This window comes from Hyperolius riggenbachi, chromosome 3, assembly GCF_040937935.1.
Source record: "Hyperolius riggenbachi isolate aHypRig1 chromosome 3, aHypRig1.pri, whole genome shotgun sequence".
Classification (NCBI taxonomy): Eukaryota; Metazoa; Chordata; class Amphibia; order Anura; family Hyperoliidae; genus Hyperolius; species Hyperolius riggenbachi.
In genome coordinates this window covers 335,751,895-335,770,414 of record NC_090648.1, presented here as the reverse complement: position 1 = coordinate 335,770,414, position 18,520 = coordinate 335,751,895, and the positions used below count along the sequence as shown (strand labels likewise).

General features: G+C 42.4%; 1 protein-coding gene across 1 annotated transcript in view; it reads left to right on the top strand.

Moving 5' to 3' along the window:
- The window catches only part of LOC137562326 (dynein axonemal heavy chain 3-like), a 1,996,682-nt gene that overhangs the window by 907,651 nt on the left and 1,070,511 nt on the right, over positions 1 to 18,520 (top strand). Inside the window, exon 30 of the mRNA XM_068273663.1 lies at positions 2,078 to 2,186. Coding sequence (XP_068129764.1) covers positions 2,078 to 2,186 — 109 coding nt within the window. The remainder of the gene's footprint in view (positions 1 to 2,077; positions 2,187 to 18,520) is intronic.

Below are 18,520 nucleotides of genomic sequence, written 5' to 3'. Positions count from 1 at the left end.
TGTAGCAGCTGTCCCATAACTAATTAGTGTAGGTAGACAACTGAGTCAAATGGTATAAGGACCTTACTTGGAGGAGGGAGGGAGGGTGGGTCCTCCAGCAGTGATGTGTATTTCACTCAATCAGGTGTGCCTCCAGGTATTAGAGCTCTTGAAACATATTTTCTATCATTTTTCTAGCCAGTAGAATTTTTTAAAATTTTCAAAGTTCGCCTCCCCATTGAAATCTATTGCAGTTTGCAAACTTTTTCGCGAACCGAACCTTTCGCGGAGGTTCGCGAACCGAAAATTGGAGGTTCGCGACATCTCTAGTTAGAAGTATCATGTAATAGTTAAAGCTGTTGTGATAACATTAAAGTGCTAGGCTGATGCAACACAACAGTCCACTGTTTCAGGTAGAAAACCTTTCTTCAAGCAAATCAGCTAGTTACTTTGTGACAATTTAATTGAAAAAAAAAGTGTTCTACCTGGAATGATGGGTTGTTGTGTTTTATACGCCTATCACTTTGATGCTATAATAACAGCTTTAACTACTATGTAGCACCAACCCTCTTTTGGACTTCTCATTGTAAAATATAATAGCATTGTTTGAATTTGTCCAGTGCTGCAGATTGATGAAGGCGACTTGGCTGACATTGAAGAATGTCTGCACAGACCGCAAACCATCTTCCAAAATAAACTCAAGTAATCAATTTCTCCAATGAGTCTATTGTTAAAGTATTATTCTCTCCCAAATAACTATATACGATATTGTAGGCTTAAGTATTGGAGTCTAGGCTTATACAAGAATAAATTAAGTCTTCAATTTACTTTGCAATTATTGACTTATTATTATTAGTTTTCATTTATATAGCGCCAACATCTTCCGTAGCGCTGTACATAGTACAAACAAATAATGTGGAACAAATATACATAAGAAATACAAGACACTGTACAGCCATGACATTGAATAGAATAAATACAGATACATACATAGTTGATGTGTAGTTGGTACATGTACATATGTTAAAATTACAGCAGTATGAGAAACACTAGGAGGAGGTCCCTGCCCTTGCGAGCTTACAATCTAGAGACTTATGGTGTTTAGTGTAAATGGCTGTTACCTGCTTGGCATAGCTAGCACTTAGGCTTGCTAGAGGTGTGTAAGAAGCACATGTTTGCATGTATCAGTTTGGGTACTGTTTCTAAGATAACTTACCAAACATAAACCTTATTTAGCCTCTATTTCAATTATTCTATTCCTGTAATTACCCACAGAGGAAATAACTAATACAGGCAATGCTAACTGAAAATATAAATCATTATCACAGCTGTTATTGATGATGCTGCCTGTGTGTTTGCAAGTTATTTGAAAACTGTTTGCACTTAAAGAAGGCTTGCAATTTCAGAAAGTGTGAAAAAAAACGAATCCTACATTTCTGAATTTTGTGAGTAAATGTCTAATTTTAGTCTTTATTAAAATGTATACTACAAATCTGCATTAAGATTTCACATTTTCCTGGCAGACAATTGCTTCTTGCTTGCTGAGTCTCAAGCTGCTACCCAGTACTTTTCATATTTCAAACAATATCACACATTAACAAGAGAGCAACAGTTAAAATAAGAGATGCGAACTGACCTATTATCTGCTTCTCCCACAGAGGAACAATCAAATAAGTACAATTTAATAAAGGTTTAACATGTCTGCAATCACTTTTTAAAAATGCTTTAACTAAAATAGAAGATTAAAAAAAAACCTTTACTTTAGAGAAATAAAAGTTCTCTGTAAATAGCCCTTTTTCAGTTTTTTACTAATATTTACTATGCATTTTTATGCTTGTTAATGACCTCTTTATCCCAACTAAAAATCTTTTTTTATTTTACATTACTCTTGAGCTTTAATGTTGTTGAAAAAAACTCATTAGGGATTATAACCAAGGAATGCATTCCTCTAAAACATATTAAGATATAATGTTTTAATATTTATTTTCATTTTCTTTATGTAGTTAAAAGTTTTTCTAATACTCAACTTTTAGTTAAATAAGATTTTGATCTCTTTTTTATTAAAGCATCAAGCTGTGTCTTATACATTATTTTCCAGAACCCTAATGGGAGCTCTGCAGCTCAACCTAGGAGGGGCTCCGGAAGGGCCAGCGGGAACCGGGAAGACAGAAACCTGCAAGGATTTAGCAAGAGCAGTGGCAAAACAGGTAATTAATTTAATATTTAGAATATCTCTGTAAAGTGTTCAGTGTATATCACATGCAAACACGTTTCTTTAGCTAGATATGCAATAAGTGAAAGTAGGCTAATACATTCCTTGAATGATATAATGTTTAACTAGCATGACCATAAACCTAAACATTACAGATTCATTTTTCTATTACCATTGTATGGTGAATGAGCTATGAACCTATGGTTTGAAACCCAATTTCCGGAAACATTTTCATTTTGGACAGTGTGAAAAGATGTTAGAACCTCTTAGGGTAGATGGGGACCAATTAAAACCCCAATGTAAAATTAAAGAAAAAAAAAACCTTGCTCAATGTCACTTCAAAAATGTCTTATTTTATTAATATAATTATCAAAAACTCCACACAAGTAGTTAAATACACCCCAATAAAAACACATTGACACATAAGATATTCAGCACCACAGTCCACAGCTGGCCGTGTATGCACACATGCAACTTAACTTAAGACACTCATGGGATCCCCATTTATACAAAATAACAAAATGATCTCCGTTAACACTTCGTTTCAACACCTAGGTGGTGTTCTCACTCCTGGTAGATAGTAAAGCATTATGCCATATTTGCTAAATCAATAATTATGCAGGAAGCGCCATACAAGTTGTAATGTGGATGCAGTCAGATAGGTATAGCAGTTACAGTGATTTCTCGTATGCCTGTTCCAGGCTCTCACCCCAAGTAACCAGCAAAGTTCTCTGTGGTCTCTGCAGCTATAAATACTGCCTATTATTGCTTCAACATGCACTCTCTCTCTAGCGCTAGCCGATACTACAACGCCCTTCACCCTTTGTTTTGCCGCTCGTCAGCTAGCTTTCTCCTACTGGAGGGGTCAGGACAGAGTAAGGCTGCCGGTGTTATGTGGCCATACTTCCCGCCACATGTATCGCCTGTCTCGCACCAGGCTTTACCTAACCGTACTCTCTCCAAGAGTGACAAAGACAGAATAAGCCCCTTTCCTCTCAAAAATAAAAAAACATTCTGACTCCTCCCACCCTGGCCCTTTTCACACTATCCAAAATCAAATTAAAAAATCTTAGAGTACGATGGGCAAATCTACAAAGTGACAACAAGGAATTTATTCATGGAAGTGTTAAGCCATTCTTCAATAAGCTAAAGTAAAAATGGTAAACAAAAGGATCATACGTCTAGTGATATTTTGCTTTATATTATTGGATAAAAACAATTTGTTTCTGGTTAGTGTTAAAATACTGGTTCACAACACTTTGGGTATCATTCATAAAGCATTTCCGCATGCGGAAATGCTTAATACCGGTGACTTTCCCGACCACTCAGCATAAGCCCCATTCATAAAGGCTCTTTCCGCATGAAAAGGTGACAGAGCGATACATTTCCGCCTTGTGCGGAGTTTTTCTAGATTAATCTAGAAAAAGTAACAAACACGTCCATTCATAAAGATTAGAGCAAGCGGTATCCGGAAGGAAAATACCGCTTGCTCGACAGTAGCGATAGGCGGGCGGAATACATATAAATGAATGGGAGGGACCTCCCAAGCAGCATCAGACAGAGCAGCGCAGGGAGGGAATCGGGCAGCTTTTATGTTTCCGCATGTCTTCCGCCACACTACTGCCAGCTTCCTCCAGAAAACCTCCGCACTTCTTCCGCAACAGGCAGACTTCTTTATGAATGGCCACCCAGAAGTCTTAATTACCGGTTGCGGAGAAGAACGGTGTTTTCCCGCACTACCGACAGCCTGTTTATGAATGATACCCAATAAAGGAAAAGTTCATGCACGCAATGTTGCAATAAGTGTGTGCTAAGTCACTAAGTAAACTGCTATTAACAAAGTATGACCAGATACAGCACCACACTTATATTAAGTTCAAAAACTATATGAATAAACTTTGTTATATTTTTTGAACTTAATATAAGTGTGGTGCTGTATCTGGTCATACTTTGTTAATAGCGGTTCACAACACAAGCAAAAAACTGATTTTAAAAGCCTTACAAAAAGATCTTGTTTTGTAAATTGTTGATAGGGATGTGCTTGAATTTTCATCAACGTCATTTTCGCTTATGAACTTCTATTTTTCCCCTACTTGATATCATCATAATGTAGATTTTTGCAAGATACACCTGATTTAAATGAACTTAACTTACATAGGGATCTGTGGTGTTGAATAGGCATGAGCACAAGGATTTTTCAGAACTTAAAATTCAATAAAGTTTAGTGTTGGTATAGTAGGAGGGTGAGTGGGGGAGCAGTAGAGATGGCCGAACGGTTCATGAACTGATTCACGCGAATATCGGTGGTTCTCGTTTGCATTGAAACGCAAACTTTATGCGAGTTCGACCTGCCCCCTATACTACATCATTGGGCTAAACTTTGACCCACTACATCACAGTCAACAGACACATGGTAGCCAATAAGGCTACACTCCCTCCTGGAGCCCCCCCCTTTATAAAATGCAGCTGTGTTAGCCATGATATCACTCTGTGTGCTGCACAGTAGAGAAGGCCCGAACCTCCGATTTTTGGTTTGCGAACCGGGTTCTCGAACTCCCGCAAATGTTCAGTTTGTGCGAACTTTCGCGAACCGCAATAGACTTCAATGGGGAGGCGAACTTTGAAAACTAGAAACACTTATGCTGGCCAGAAAAGTGATGGAAAAGATGTTTCAAGGGGTCTAACACCTGGAGGTGGGCATGGTAGCGTGGGATAGACACCAAAATTCCCGGGGAAAAATCTGGATTTGACGCAAAGCAGCGTTTTCAGGGCAGAAATCACATTGAATGCTAAATTGCAGGCCTAAAGTGCTTTAAAACATCTTGCATGTGTATACAGCAATTACACAATTAAATACCTTTTCGGAGGGAAAATAGGATAAAACTTAACTTTTAATTCATAATCCTAAAATAATCGAATACATTTACTACTAATAGTGGACAAAGTGATACAATTGGGTTGGCGGTTATATAGTTAGTGGTCGTTATGACAAGCCTGCCAATCTCCTATTGTATATTTATTATATACCCCACACCAATACCCTACATGTTTTGTTTCTTTAAAATAGAAACTTCACCAGGACTGAACAGTAAAAAGTGCTAGAGTGCAAAAGTGCTAAAAATAATAAAGACATTATAAATATCACATAGTACACATATTTAAGTAGTATAGAATATGGCCACAGGCAGCAGCCAAATAGGTACTGACCGTTTGAGCTGCCCTTTTATACTGAAGGACTGCTTGCATGGAATGCTGGGACTAGGAGGGGAGGTGCCCAAACACGCCCATCAGACTGCCCATATACTGCCCTAGTATTGGTTAATAAATTTGTCAATCAGAGTAACCACCAATGGGCATCCATTTCATAGGAGCCCATTGCATTTCCAAACGTAGCCAGAAAATGAGTTATGATGCTCATATCTCCACAGTCAGCGCTTAAATGTACTTGCTGCTTATCGTTGTAAAAAACAGAGTTCTGCCATACCTGTAAATGGCATAAAAATGCCAAAATAGGTCCGTCCGTAAACGCTGGATTCTGATTGGCTAAAGGGCAAATCGGGGTGTGTGTAATGTGCGCCTATCAGGGTGCACTTGCTGCTGACTTAAGGAGGTCCAGCTTGCTCCTTGCTGATACTTATTGCTAGAAAGCACCCCAAAACAGCTCTTTTGAGAGCTAATGCTCTTCTTGTGATCTGTTTTTTTTTTGTGTGGCCCACTGACACTTGCATATACAGCCCTGTCAGTCGCAGCTGTTCCTTGCTAATTGCTATACTGTGCCAGGTCCAGCACATTCAGTGCCTACCTTTTCACTGCACCTGTGTGTGACAGACAGCTGCACATTTGAAATACCAGTCCGACCGTGCATACCTGTTCAAGTTCACTGCACCTGTGTGACAGCATGCAGTGTTACATACCAGTCACTGCATAACTGTTCACTGCACCTGTGTGTGTGACAGCTGCACATTGTATTGATACCAGTCACTGCATACCTGTTCACTGCACCTGCCTGACAGCACGCAGTGTTATATACCAGTCACTGCATACCTGTTCACTGTACATGTGTGTGTGACAGCTGCACATTTGTAATACCAGTCCGTGCATACCTGTTCACTGCACCTGTGTGACCGCACGCTGTTTTATACACCAGTCCGTGCATACCTGTTAACTGCACCTGTGTGACAGCTGCACATTGTATTGCAATACCAGTCACTGTATACCTTTCACTGCACCTGTGTGTGACAGCATGCCGTTTTATATACCAGTCGCTGCATACCTGTTCATTGCACCTCTGTGTGACCGCACACTGTTTTATATACCAGTCTGTGCATACCTTTTCACTTCATCGCCCCCCAATATGGACAAAACAACAGGCAGAGCCAGATGCAGGCCACTCGGCAGGTCTGTTCGAGGTCGTGCTGTCGTAATTTTGTGCGGCCCTCGACCAAAGTACAGTGTTCAGAAGAAGGCACGGGCAACCCCAATATTGTCAGGACGTAGTTGACTATTTACTTAAAGAACACCTCATCTTCCTCAGCTTCCGCACAGAAGCGTGACATATTTTCTTCCTCCTGCTCTGATTCTGGCACCCCACATAACACTCCGTCGGCAGCCATCACCAAAGTGCCATCATCCCAGGGCTCAGCGGTGTGGAAATTTTTTTGTGTGTCTGCCTCAGATGAGAGCAATGCCACCTGTACTCTCTGCCACCACAAATTGAGCCGTAGAAAGACCGAGACCCACGTAGGGACAAGTACCTTATGAAGGCACATGATTACAAAGCACAAACTGCAATGGGATGACCACCTGAGGAAAAGCAGCACACAAAAGCAAAGCCACACACCGCAGTGGAAGATACCAGGCCGCAATTATTTCTCATAAAAGGCGATACCCAAACTGTTCCATGATGTTGAAAGGCAAGTGGTGTCATCTCTGGCACACAGCGTTGGGTCAAGGGTCTATCTGACCACGGATGCCTGGTCTGCAAAGCATGATCAGGCCTGCCCGAAGACAGTCCCCACACACAGCATCTTTGCCTGCACACCGTGTAACTGCCTGCCCAATAGGGATGATCGGAACCCAATAGGGATGATTGGAATCTCTCTCTCTCTCTCTCTCTCTCTCTCTCTCTCTCTCTCTCTCTCTCTCTCTCTCTCTCTCTCTCTCTCTCTCTCTCTCTCACGCACACGCACACGCACACGCACACGCACACGCACACGCACACGCACACGCACACACACACACAAGCACACACACAAGCACACACACAGGATTTGAACCCAGGTCTCAGTGTGTTGTAGGTATCTGACTTACCCCCTAAACTACCAACCACACTACATGCTAAAGCCAGCCTAGCATGTACCATTATGATCAATCCAATAGAAAAAGTAGCATGAATGGACACTTTGCTAAGAGATCGGTAAAGTCAGCTGTTTTGAGAGAGAGAGAGAGAGAGAGAGAGAAAGAGAAAGAGAGAAAGAGAGAGAGGTGTTGTTCCGGAAAATGGTGCGGAAATAAAAAATCTTCCGTGGAATTCCGTTTGAGAGGTTTACCAATTCCGTTACGTCTACCGGAATCGGAATTGACCTAATTCCAGCCAGAATCACGGAATTAACAATTCCGCAGAATCCAGCGAGGATCCCTACTGCCCAAAGACTAAGTCGGTCCCCACACAGCATCTCTGCCTGCAGGCCGCTTGGCTGCCTTCTCCTCCACCACCTACAGGGTCCAGGACTCCAGGCAGATTCCAGAATTTTTAAGGCCGCTGCTAGCAGCGGGCGCTATAATAATTTTTCTGGTGTGTGTACACGCCTGCCTAATTTTTCTAGCTGCACTGCAGCTGCAACAACAAAACAAGACCTGTACATGTGTCAATTCCCCTTCGTAATCGTTACCTTGCCGTGGTGAAGGGGTTTGTGTATCACAATGAAGCAATGACCGCCGGCTATGTGAAAGTGTTGGGTGGCACACCCAAGATAATAAGGTCGCAACAAATAAGTATCCCGCGTCCAATAATTATTCAACAATGTTAACCCTACAATAGGGGAGTCTCACAGTGATATTCTTACTTCTAGACACAATACACTGTTTCACTGGGTCTCATAAACATATATTGCACTTTATTAGTCTGTGTGACAAAATCCCCCATTAACCCCCATAATGCAAGCCATCCCGTGTATACAGCCTAACCATACACAGCTGGCCGTGTCATACATACTGCGCATGCATACCCAGTCCATACACAACCAGTGTCCTACACTCCCGGGAGTAATCTTCCAGTTGCTAAACCTCTACTAGGTGTATGGATTTATGCCTCGGATCCAGTTAGATGCAGATATTTCTTTGGATAGTTCCAAGTATTATCCCAGTAATGTCTCCTGTATAGTAAGCCACTTGTATAATGCATAAGTGCCAGTTCAGCTATATTCCAACATTCAAGCTTGGAGGGGGAGTGGAGACTAGCCTGCAGTGTTGTTTGACCATATGCAGGAGGTCTAAAGCATATTAGCCAGATGTCCCAGCTAGAATAGCATATACACAGAGCGGAACCCGGAGGGCTCACACCACCTCCTCACAGTTTTTCCCCGCTTAAGCTCCCATGCTCTTGCAAGCGATGCCCAGAGGGCTCTCACCACCTCCAGTCATGGCCACGTTGTCTTCCAGCCTCCTGCGCCTACTGCCCACCGTCTCCTCTCAACCCCATAGACTGTACTGCGCACTGTGCGGCGTGTGGACCCAGTGTGATGTGGATGTTACAGTACAGTCTATAGTAGAGGTTTAGCAACTGGAAGATTACTCCAGGGACTAGTGTAGGACACTGGTTGTGTATGGACTGGGTATGCATGCGCAGTATGTATGACACGACCGGTTGTGTATGGTTAGGCTGTATACACGGGATGGCTTGCATTATGGTGGTTAATGGGGGATTTTGTTACGCAGACTAATAAAGTGCAATATATATTTATGAGACCCAGTGAAACAGTGTATTGTGTCTAGAAGATAATAAGGTCGTTGCTTCATTGTGGACAGACCAAATTCGATCAGCTGGAGAGTCACTGTTGTTCTATCATTGAGCTACCTCAGCCTGGCGACCATATGGGCTTGAAAACAGCTATAGCCTGCATTCTCACCATGGTGTGCACCAGTCCAGCATGGCCATCACTAAACAAACAGCTGTTTGCAGTACATTACAAAATAAGTTTGGTCTGTCAGTGTGAACTGTGAAGCAGTACACTAATTACACTACCTGATTGATGTATACACATGCAAAATGTTTTAAAGCACTTTATGCCTCCAATTTAGCATGCAGTGTGATTTCTGCCCTTAAAACGCTGCTGTGCGTCCAATCCAGATTTTTCCCCGGGACTTTTGGCATGTATCCCACTCCGCCATGCCCCCCTCCAGGTGTTAGACCCCTTGAAACATCTTTTCCATTACTTTTCTGGCCAGAATTAATGTTTGAAGTTTTGAAAGTTCGCCTGCCCATTGAAGTGTATCGGTGCACGATCCCCTGCAATCTCCGCCCCCTAGCACTTCACGCCAAATGTCGTGGAGTGGTCCTGGGGCTGCCACGCTGCTCACGCCAATCGGCGTTGAGCAGTCGTTAGGCAGTTAATTCAGTGTGATAGTGTTTGGTTAGTGGATATCAGCCTGGTTTACCAAGCTGGCTGCAGCTGATAGGATACTTATCTATCTATATTTTTCAGTCCACAGATGATTTACACAGTTTTAACCACTTTAAACCCCACCACAGGTTATTTTACCTTTAAAGAGTACTTGAGGCATTTTAAATAGCAGCATTTGTACTTACCTGGGGGTTCCTCCAGACCCATGTACTCTGTAGGCTCCCTCGCCATCCTCCTGGGCAGCTCCATTCTTTCTCGGTAATAGGCTCCAGTCACATCAGCTGGTGGGAGCATTCCACCCCTGCAGCTATGGAAGTGTGATGGGGGCATGCATGCGGCCTGGCTGCACATGTGCAGTGCAGTGTGACTGGACTCTATTATCTGGGGGAGATTGTAGAATATTGTTGAAGAACGGAGTCACCCTGGGTGGATGGCGAGAAAGTCCACAGAGTACATGGGGCTGGAAGAAGCACCAGGTAAGTATAAATGCTACTCTTTAAAACATCTCAAATTTCCTTAAAAAAACAAAACAATTTTCACATTTCACATTCCTCCCATGAACTCAGCAATAACTTTAACGCTACTTATCATACCTAAATGATCTATATGTTGATTTTTGCTGCAAAAACTAGACTTTATGTGGGTGGTACATTTTGCTAAGAATAGTTTAATTTTGTATCTGTGTTTGAGACAAGAAGAGACAGAGCGCACACAGGGGAACAGTACAGCAGTAGATTGGGTGAATTCAGAATAATCTCACCTCTAGAAGTTGCTGGCGAACCTGTACAGGAGCAGCCAGCGTGCAGACTTCTATCCCTTTAGCCAGGGATCAGGCACAAAGACAGCTGGATTCCTCTTTCACTTGGATGGTTTAATTTTGTATGAGTTTTAAAAGAAAAAGGGAAAAAATGGTTACCTCTCAGTTTTCAGCCATTAAAGTTTGAAAATAAAAAGTGCTATTGTAGATAAAACCCATACATTGTGTTTGCATGTTTGTCCTGGTTATTACAACATTTAAAATATGTCCCTAGTACAATTTATGGTTACAATATTTTAATTGGAAATAAAGTTGTATTTTTTTTTAGCATTTTGTGTTTTTCTCAATATACTCTTTGAATAATTACAAGCCCCCAAAATAACACTAAAATACCCTCATGACATACATATTAAAAAAGTCCCTTGGGTAACTATTTGTGTTTTTTAAATGCTATCACTTTTTTCTGTTTTATTTTGGTAACTATAGTAGCAGGGGAAGGATAAGAAGGGGTTAATAGGTAGAGGAGATGTATTTTTTATTGAATTTTTAATATAATATTACTTTTTATTCACTAGTTGTCCCCACACACTTAGCCCTGTGTACTTAGAACAGTGTTCAGCGTTAACAGGAAGTGAGTCTGCAAGGCATTACTTCACAGTAAGTATTGCCATATGAATTATGTCAGCAACTTAAGCAGGAAAATTCAAGACAAAAGATTCAAGATTGTAGACAAGCAAAGTCACAAAAAAATATACTTTTAACTTCACATATAGACTGTATATATACAACATGTCATGTGCCCAGAAATTTTCCCTAGAGTTTCTGTTTAATGATAATCTTTTTACATTTAGATAACTGCCACCAAAATAACTGCAGCCAGGTAGCGTGCGCAAGTATTCCACTTATTCTTGTCAAAATACACATTTTTTAAGAAAATTTAATAACTAAAGAATTTTTTTAAGATATTTCTAATGTATGACAGGAACTTAAAAAATGAACATAGAATTCATTTCCAAGAATTATATTTCATGGTATCAGACACACACTACTTTTGACACAGTAACAAATAAGGGAAGAATGTGATCGATCAAGGAAGAGCAAATATGGCCATTTTTGGTTAGTCAAAATTTTCATAATGTTTTTTACAATTTCACATGGGCCAGATAATTTGTTAAAGGAATACTATCGATGTATGCATTTATTTTTAAATGCTGTATTGTTGTAGCACACATTAGGACAAGTACAAGGAGCAATTTGATTCCTCACACAGCTCTGCCTCTCAGCTGTAAAATCCTCCGTCAGTTTTGGCGTCAGTGTTGGATACAAAATGTATCTAAATGCTGGGCTCCCAGAGGGCTAGACCATGTCTCTGCACAGGGGAGTTGCTATCAACTCCTCAGTTTATAGTTTAATTATCACCTTGCTGAAAGAATCTTATTGATATGGTGGTAAGGGGTTAAATATTCTAGCAATGTGTGTTTATTATCTTTGCTTCTCTTGACTGATAAAGATACTAATAATGCTAATTATAGACAGTGGTCTGCCCCTCTCAGCAGCTTGTAAAGTGGATGCAGCCTGGAGTGAATCACCTCAAGCAGGCAGCCAGTCTGAGTGTAAACACAGACTCCTGGTATAGCTAGTTATATTCCAGCAATAGTAAAGCTCATTTAGTTACCTGTTATCACCTCAGATCAGCCTGTTTCTCCTCATGTCCTCTGCATGCTGTCAGTGACACAGTGAAATATATTTGTGAGCTGTGTGACAGAGTAACCAAGCAGCTCAGGGTGACCCAAACTACTATGAGCTGTGTGAGAAATTAATTTTTAAGCAGGGATAGTGAGAGAGAGACCTGGGTGAATAAATAAAGTTCCCCTAGCACTAGTGGTAATGTGTACACTAATATAGAGTATTAAAAAAAAAAGTTGTTTCAATCGATAGTATTCCTATAAGAAAAATAAATGGAATTGAATTTTTTAAGATTTTTTTTTTATATATAGAATTTTTGTAAAAATTACATTTTTTTTTACTGTTTAACATACTCAAAAAGTGTGTGAGAAAATGCCTTTTACTAATATAATGCATGCTTTTATATATTTCATAAAAATGTGACTGACTCTTTGAAAAAAAAAAAAAAAAAGCTCTTCTCTAGTGAAATCATGGCTTTCATGGAACAATTTATTTTGCATGCTCATCACACATATGGATGAATTAATTACATTGCACTCAATCACACAACCAGCCAATCATTCATAAATATACTTTACTTTTTAATTTAGGTGGCCTTTTCCTAGTGCAAGTCAGAACATAAAAAAGAAGATAGATTTTACCAATCAGGTTTGGTACTTGGGAATCAGAACATAGACACTCACTTGTGAAGAGCAGGGTGCGCAATGCTGAAGATAGGTCTTTTAAAAATTGGCAGTAGTTTAATTGTGGGATTATATAGCTTGTTTTTATATTGTAGAAGGAATGTCTCATTTGCATATTTCCTATGCAAGAAGCATTTTCTTAACGTATACAGTTATGTGGAAACAGCTTGTTGCATATTGTATTGCTAATTTATAACACATCTATTTGTTATATAAATTGTTCCACAGTCTTGGCCAGAGTACAAGCGTGTAAGGCACGGTTGTAATTTATGAACATATAATTTGTGTCAGCTCCTCTGACATTTTTAAAAGGATTTGACCACCTGCTATTTCTATCATGGTGGGATGTCTTCCGTTGTTTTTCTCATAAAACTCCCATGACAATGTTCCATGCACACAATATATTTCATTTTTCTTTTGTATGGCAGAATAATTTTCTATGTATAGAGGGTTCAGATAAAAAAAAAATGTCTTCACAAAATTGGTTTGCAAAATGAATAGAAAGAGATAAATGGATATTCTTACACAATATTGTCATTAATTAGTAAAAAAAGAAATTATAGAGAAGAGACATCATGATTTCTGATAACATTTGTATTGCTTTAACTCCTATTAATGTCCATTTTGAATTTCTTTAAGCAGTAAAATAAGAGAACCAATAAAATACTGTATTATTAAAACCATCACCATACTTAATATTGCAGTCTGTGCTTGCCTATTATGGACCAGTAATTAGTACTCCTATGGGACAAAGCCTCTATCCCTGAATGTCTTCATTGCCCAACCATTTCAATTTGGCCCTGTGTAATTTAAAATACAATGTGACATAGATAAAGAGACATTTCAAATTTGGCCATAAATGTAATTGGATGACATCCTTACAGCCCAGGGGATCTTTCTTCTATTATTCCACCCTATCTCTTGATTAAAGATCAGTGGCTGCTTTACACTATATAGAAGTGCACATTGACTTCTGGACTCACCTGTAAGAGTGTTACAACTGGATAGTTATTCAAATCAAGGAACAGATTTTTACCAGAGAATCCATTTTATTCACCAACAAGGCATAGTGTAAAATCCCAAATGAAAAAAGGAGTTGCTTTACACTCTTAATGATGTGACTCTTAGGGCCCAGTACACACTTGATGCACTTTGTTCCAATACAGACTGGTCAGCCCATACTCGACCACCAAGAAACAGTGTTTTTAAATCTTTCCAAAGCCTTAATTTCCTAAATAACTACCCAAAATCTCATCTGCTTCCTCAAAGCCCTTTCCTATACCATGGAAAAAGGGGTTCTTCCCAATGTCTGGTGCCGAGGAGGAGGTGGGGCCCTAGGGAGAGTCATGGTGGAATCTTGGAGTCCCCTTTAAAAAGGACACTCTCAGATGCCACCCCCAAGTGACATTTTTATAGGGTTAAGGTTAAATAAAAATGTAACAATAAAAACGTCCTTTATTGTTCTTAACCATAAATACTCGCCTTTAATTAATGATCCCATGCCAATGTCTTCGGAAATTATCCATGTAAGTCCAAGTAATTGTGAAATTAAGGATCATAATGATGGTTACATGCAAAATTTATTAAACATTTACAAGCAATTTTGCATTCCAATTTCAGATAGAAATTATGAATATTGAGGCAAAATGGCAATTATGCAAGATTCAAACTCAACACTATGAGCCTCAATGAATTGTAACACAGGAGTCAGGACAACTTTGATCCAAAAGAGTTCTAAGCTTTCTGCACTATTATAAAGGAACATTTGTATAGGTACAATAACCATAGTATGCCATTTCAAGAGGTGGGGTTAGACTTTTATTCCCAGAAGGTCTAATGGATTTCAAAGTGTTGCACGGACTCATTGTAGCCCTATTTTAGAGAACCATTAGTACAATGCATTCCATTGCTCCTCCAGCGTAAGAACCACCAACACTGGTGCACCGCAAAGGTGTGTACTGTCGCCGAAGCTCTTTTCCCTGTACACAAACAGCTTCACCTCATCTGCGGACACAGTCAAGATCATTGTTTGCGGATGATACTACCATTCTAGGTCTCATCGGTGAAAATGGCAAGCTCGAATATCGCTGCAAGATTGAGCGAATCCTCAGGTAGTGCTCAGAGAACAAACTTGTACTAAATGCGGCAAAAACTGTGGAACTGATAGTGGACTTCAGAAGGAGTGCTCCATCACCCAGCCCATTCTTCATTGATGGCATGTTGGTCACCAGTAGTGTTGGGCGAACAGTGTTCGCCACTGTTCGGGTTCTGCAGAACATCACCCTGTTCGGGTGATGTTCGAGTTCGGCCGAACACCTGACGGTGCTCGGCCAAACCGTTCGGCCATATGGCCGAACTAAGAGCGCATGGCCGAACGTTCCCCGAACGTTCGGCTAGCGCTGTGATTGGCCGAACGGGTCACGTGGTTCGGACCCGAACGCGCTCTGATTGGCCGAACTGTCACGTGGTTCGGGTAAATAAATACCCGAACCACGTCATATCTCCGCCATTTGTCTGTGGGTTTAGCTTTGGGTAGGCAGGCAGGGTAGTTCGCGCTCCAGCCACGCTAGCCAGGGTCCCCCCCAGTCATTGTGTGTCGCTGCTGGGAATAGTAGTACACCGCTCGCTCAGCATTCTGTTTACTGCCACTCTGTGTACCTCGCTCAGCCACACTATATAGCATTCTGTTTACTGCCACTCTGTGTCTGCTGGGAATAGTAGTACACCGCTTGCACAGCCACACTATATAGCATTCTGTTTACTGCCACTCTGTGTACCTCGCTCAGCCACACTATATAGCATTCTGTTTACTGCCACTCTGTGTCTGCTGGGAATAGTGGTACACCGCTCGCTCAGCCACACTATATAGCATTCTGTTCACTGTTCTGTGTCTGCTTGGAATAGTGGTACACCGCTCGTTCAGCCACACTATATAGCATTCTGTGTACTGTTCTGTGTCTGCTGGGAACAGTAGTACACCGCTCGTTCAGCCACACTATATAGCATTCTGTGTACTGTTCTGTGTCTGCTGGGAACAGTAGTACACCGCTCGCTCAGCCACACTATATAGCATTCTGTTCACTGTTCTGTGTCTGCTGGGAATAGTGGTACACCGCTCGCTCAGCCACACTATATAGCATTCTGTTCACTGTTCTGTGTCTGCTGGGAATAGTGGTACACCGCTCGCTCAGCCACACTATATAGCATTCTGTTTACTGTTCTGTGTCTGCTGGGAATAGTGGTACACCGCTCGCTCATCCACACTATATAGCATTCTGTTCACTGTTCTGTGTCTGCTGGGAATAGTGGTACACCGCTCGCTCAGCCACACTATATAGCATTCTGTTCACTGTTCTGTGTCTGCTGGGAATAGTGGTACACCGCTCGCTCAGCCACACTATATAGCATTCTGTTTACTGCCACTCTGTGTACCTCGCTCAGCCACACTATATAGCATTGCGTACTCTGCCAGTCAGTGTGTATATTGCTGGGATCAGTAATACTCCACTCACCGTCAACCACTATATGAGCTCAACATGAGTTCCCCAGAGACCTCCGCTGTGAGCAGCACTCCCAACAACAGCAACAGCCAACGCCCCACGCAAGCTATAACATCCACCCCAGCAGCCAGTGGTCAGCAGCAGCCCTCCCCGGAGGAGAACGTTGTGTCCATCAGTCCGTCGCCAGAGCGATTAATGAGGGCTGCCATTGAGGAGATGATGGGGCCTGATGTGGAGGAGGAGGTCTGGCTCAGGCCAGCATCCCAAGTTAATGTTGAGGACGATGAGGGGTCTGTGTCTGGGGATGTTGGGGTGGCAGAGGTGGTGGGTGGGTCAGACTCAGGAGAAGAGTTGTATGATGAGGATGATGATCGGGACCATCTGTATGTGCCTCAGAGTCCGACCCCGGAAAACATGTTGTATCGTGTGTTTAGGTACTAAAATCTGCGTTCCCTCCCAGTAGTGTTGGGCGAACAGTGTTTGCCACTGTTCGGGTTCTGCAGAACATCACCCTGTTCGGGGTGACTATATAGCAGACTATATAGCATTGTGTTTAATGCCACTCTGTGTACACGGCTCAGCCACACTATATAGCATTGTGTTTACTTCCACTCTGTGTCTGCTGGGAACAGTAGTACACCGCTCACCCGCCACTGTATAGCATTGTGCTCTGTGTCACTGCTGACAATAGTGGTACACCGCTCACCCACCACTGTATAGCATTTCTGTACTGCCACTGTACTGCTGCCAGTCAGCGTGTACTTTAAGGATAAGTGAAATGAGGAAGAAATCCGGTGAAAGAGGGAGGGGCAAGGGAAGAGGTGTTTCCCCTGACGGTTCACGTACAGGCCACAGGGGAGCACCCAAGAAAACCCACTCAATACTGCCCATGTTGTCCAGGACAACAACCCTCACAGATCCAAAAGAACAGGACCAGATAATTACTTGGATGACCTCTCAAGCGTCCAGCAGTGGGTTAAGCAGCACCAGCACATCACGCACGAGGTCCGAGTCCTCAGCCAGTTAAAGTCTGGGCTTTCTTTGAAGACTGCACTGAGGATGTTACCTTGGCGATTTGCAAGGTGTGCAAGACCCGCCTGAGCAGGGGGAAAAGTATTAACAACCTCTCCACCACCAGCATGAGCCGCCACATTCTATCCAAACATCCCACTCTGTGGGCAAACGCGGCAGGACAGGGTACCACCAGCAACACTGCCTCCCTTGGGTTCACCAGACTCACCACCAGACCCGCCTCAGCAGCAGCAGTAGCCCAGCCATTGCGTGGTTCACAACATTCACAAACATCAGACGATGCTGACACTGTCACTTTCCGGACTAGTGCTCTTGAGGTCTCCCAGTGTTCATCAAACACAACAACCAACAGCCCTTCGGTGTGCAGCGCTACGGTTGAGTTGTCTGTTTCTGAGATGTTTGAGCACAAGAGGAAATTGCCAGCAAATGACCCCCGGGCCGTGGCAGTAACAGCCAGCCAGCATAGCCAAGCTTCTGGCCTGCGAAATGCTGCCATATCGAGTGGTGGAGACAAACAGCTTCAAGGGCATGATGTCAGTGGCCATCCCACGTTACGTGGTTCCCAGCCGCTACCACTTTGCGCGCTCTGCAGTGCCTGAGTTGCATGAGCACGTGGTCAGCTAAATAACCCGAAGCTTGAAGAATGCCGTTGCCTGCAAGGTTCACCTCACCACTGACACCTGGACGAGTGCGTTCGGCCAGGGTCGATACATCTCCCTTACCGCGCACTGGGTGAACCTTGTGGAGCCTGGCAGCGATTCCTCACCTGCTACGGCGCGGGTGTTGCCCACGCCGCAAACAGCTGGATAACAACAGCAGCACCTACCTCTCTGACTCCTTCTCCTCCAACGCATCTCAAAGCTGTACCTCATCCGGAAATGCTAACCCAGCACCAGCAGCAGTAGGATCGTGGAAGCAGTGCAGCACAGCTGTTGGCATGCGTCAGCAAGCGTTGCTGAAGCTGATCTGCCTTGGGGATAAGCAGCACACAGGGGAGGAAATTTGGAGGGGAATAAAGGAACAGACGGATTTGTGGCTGGCACCGCTGG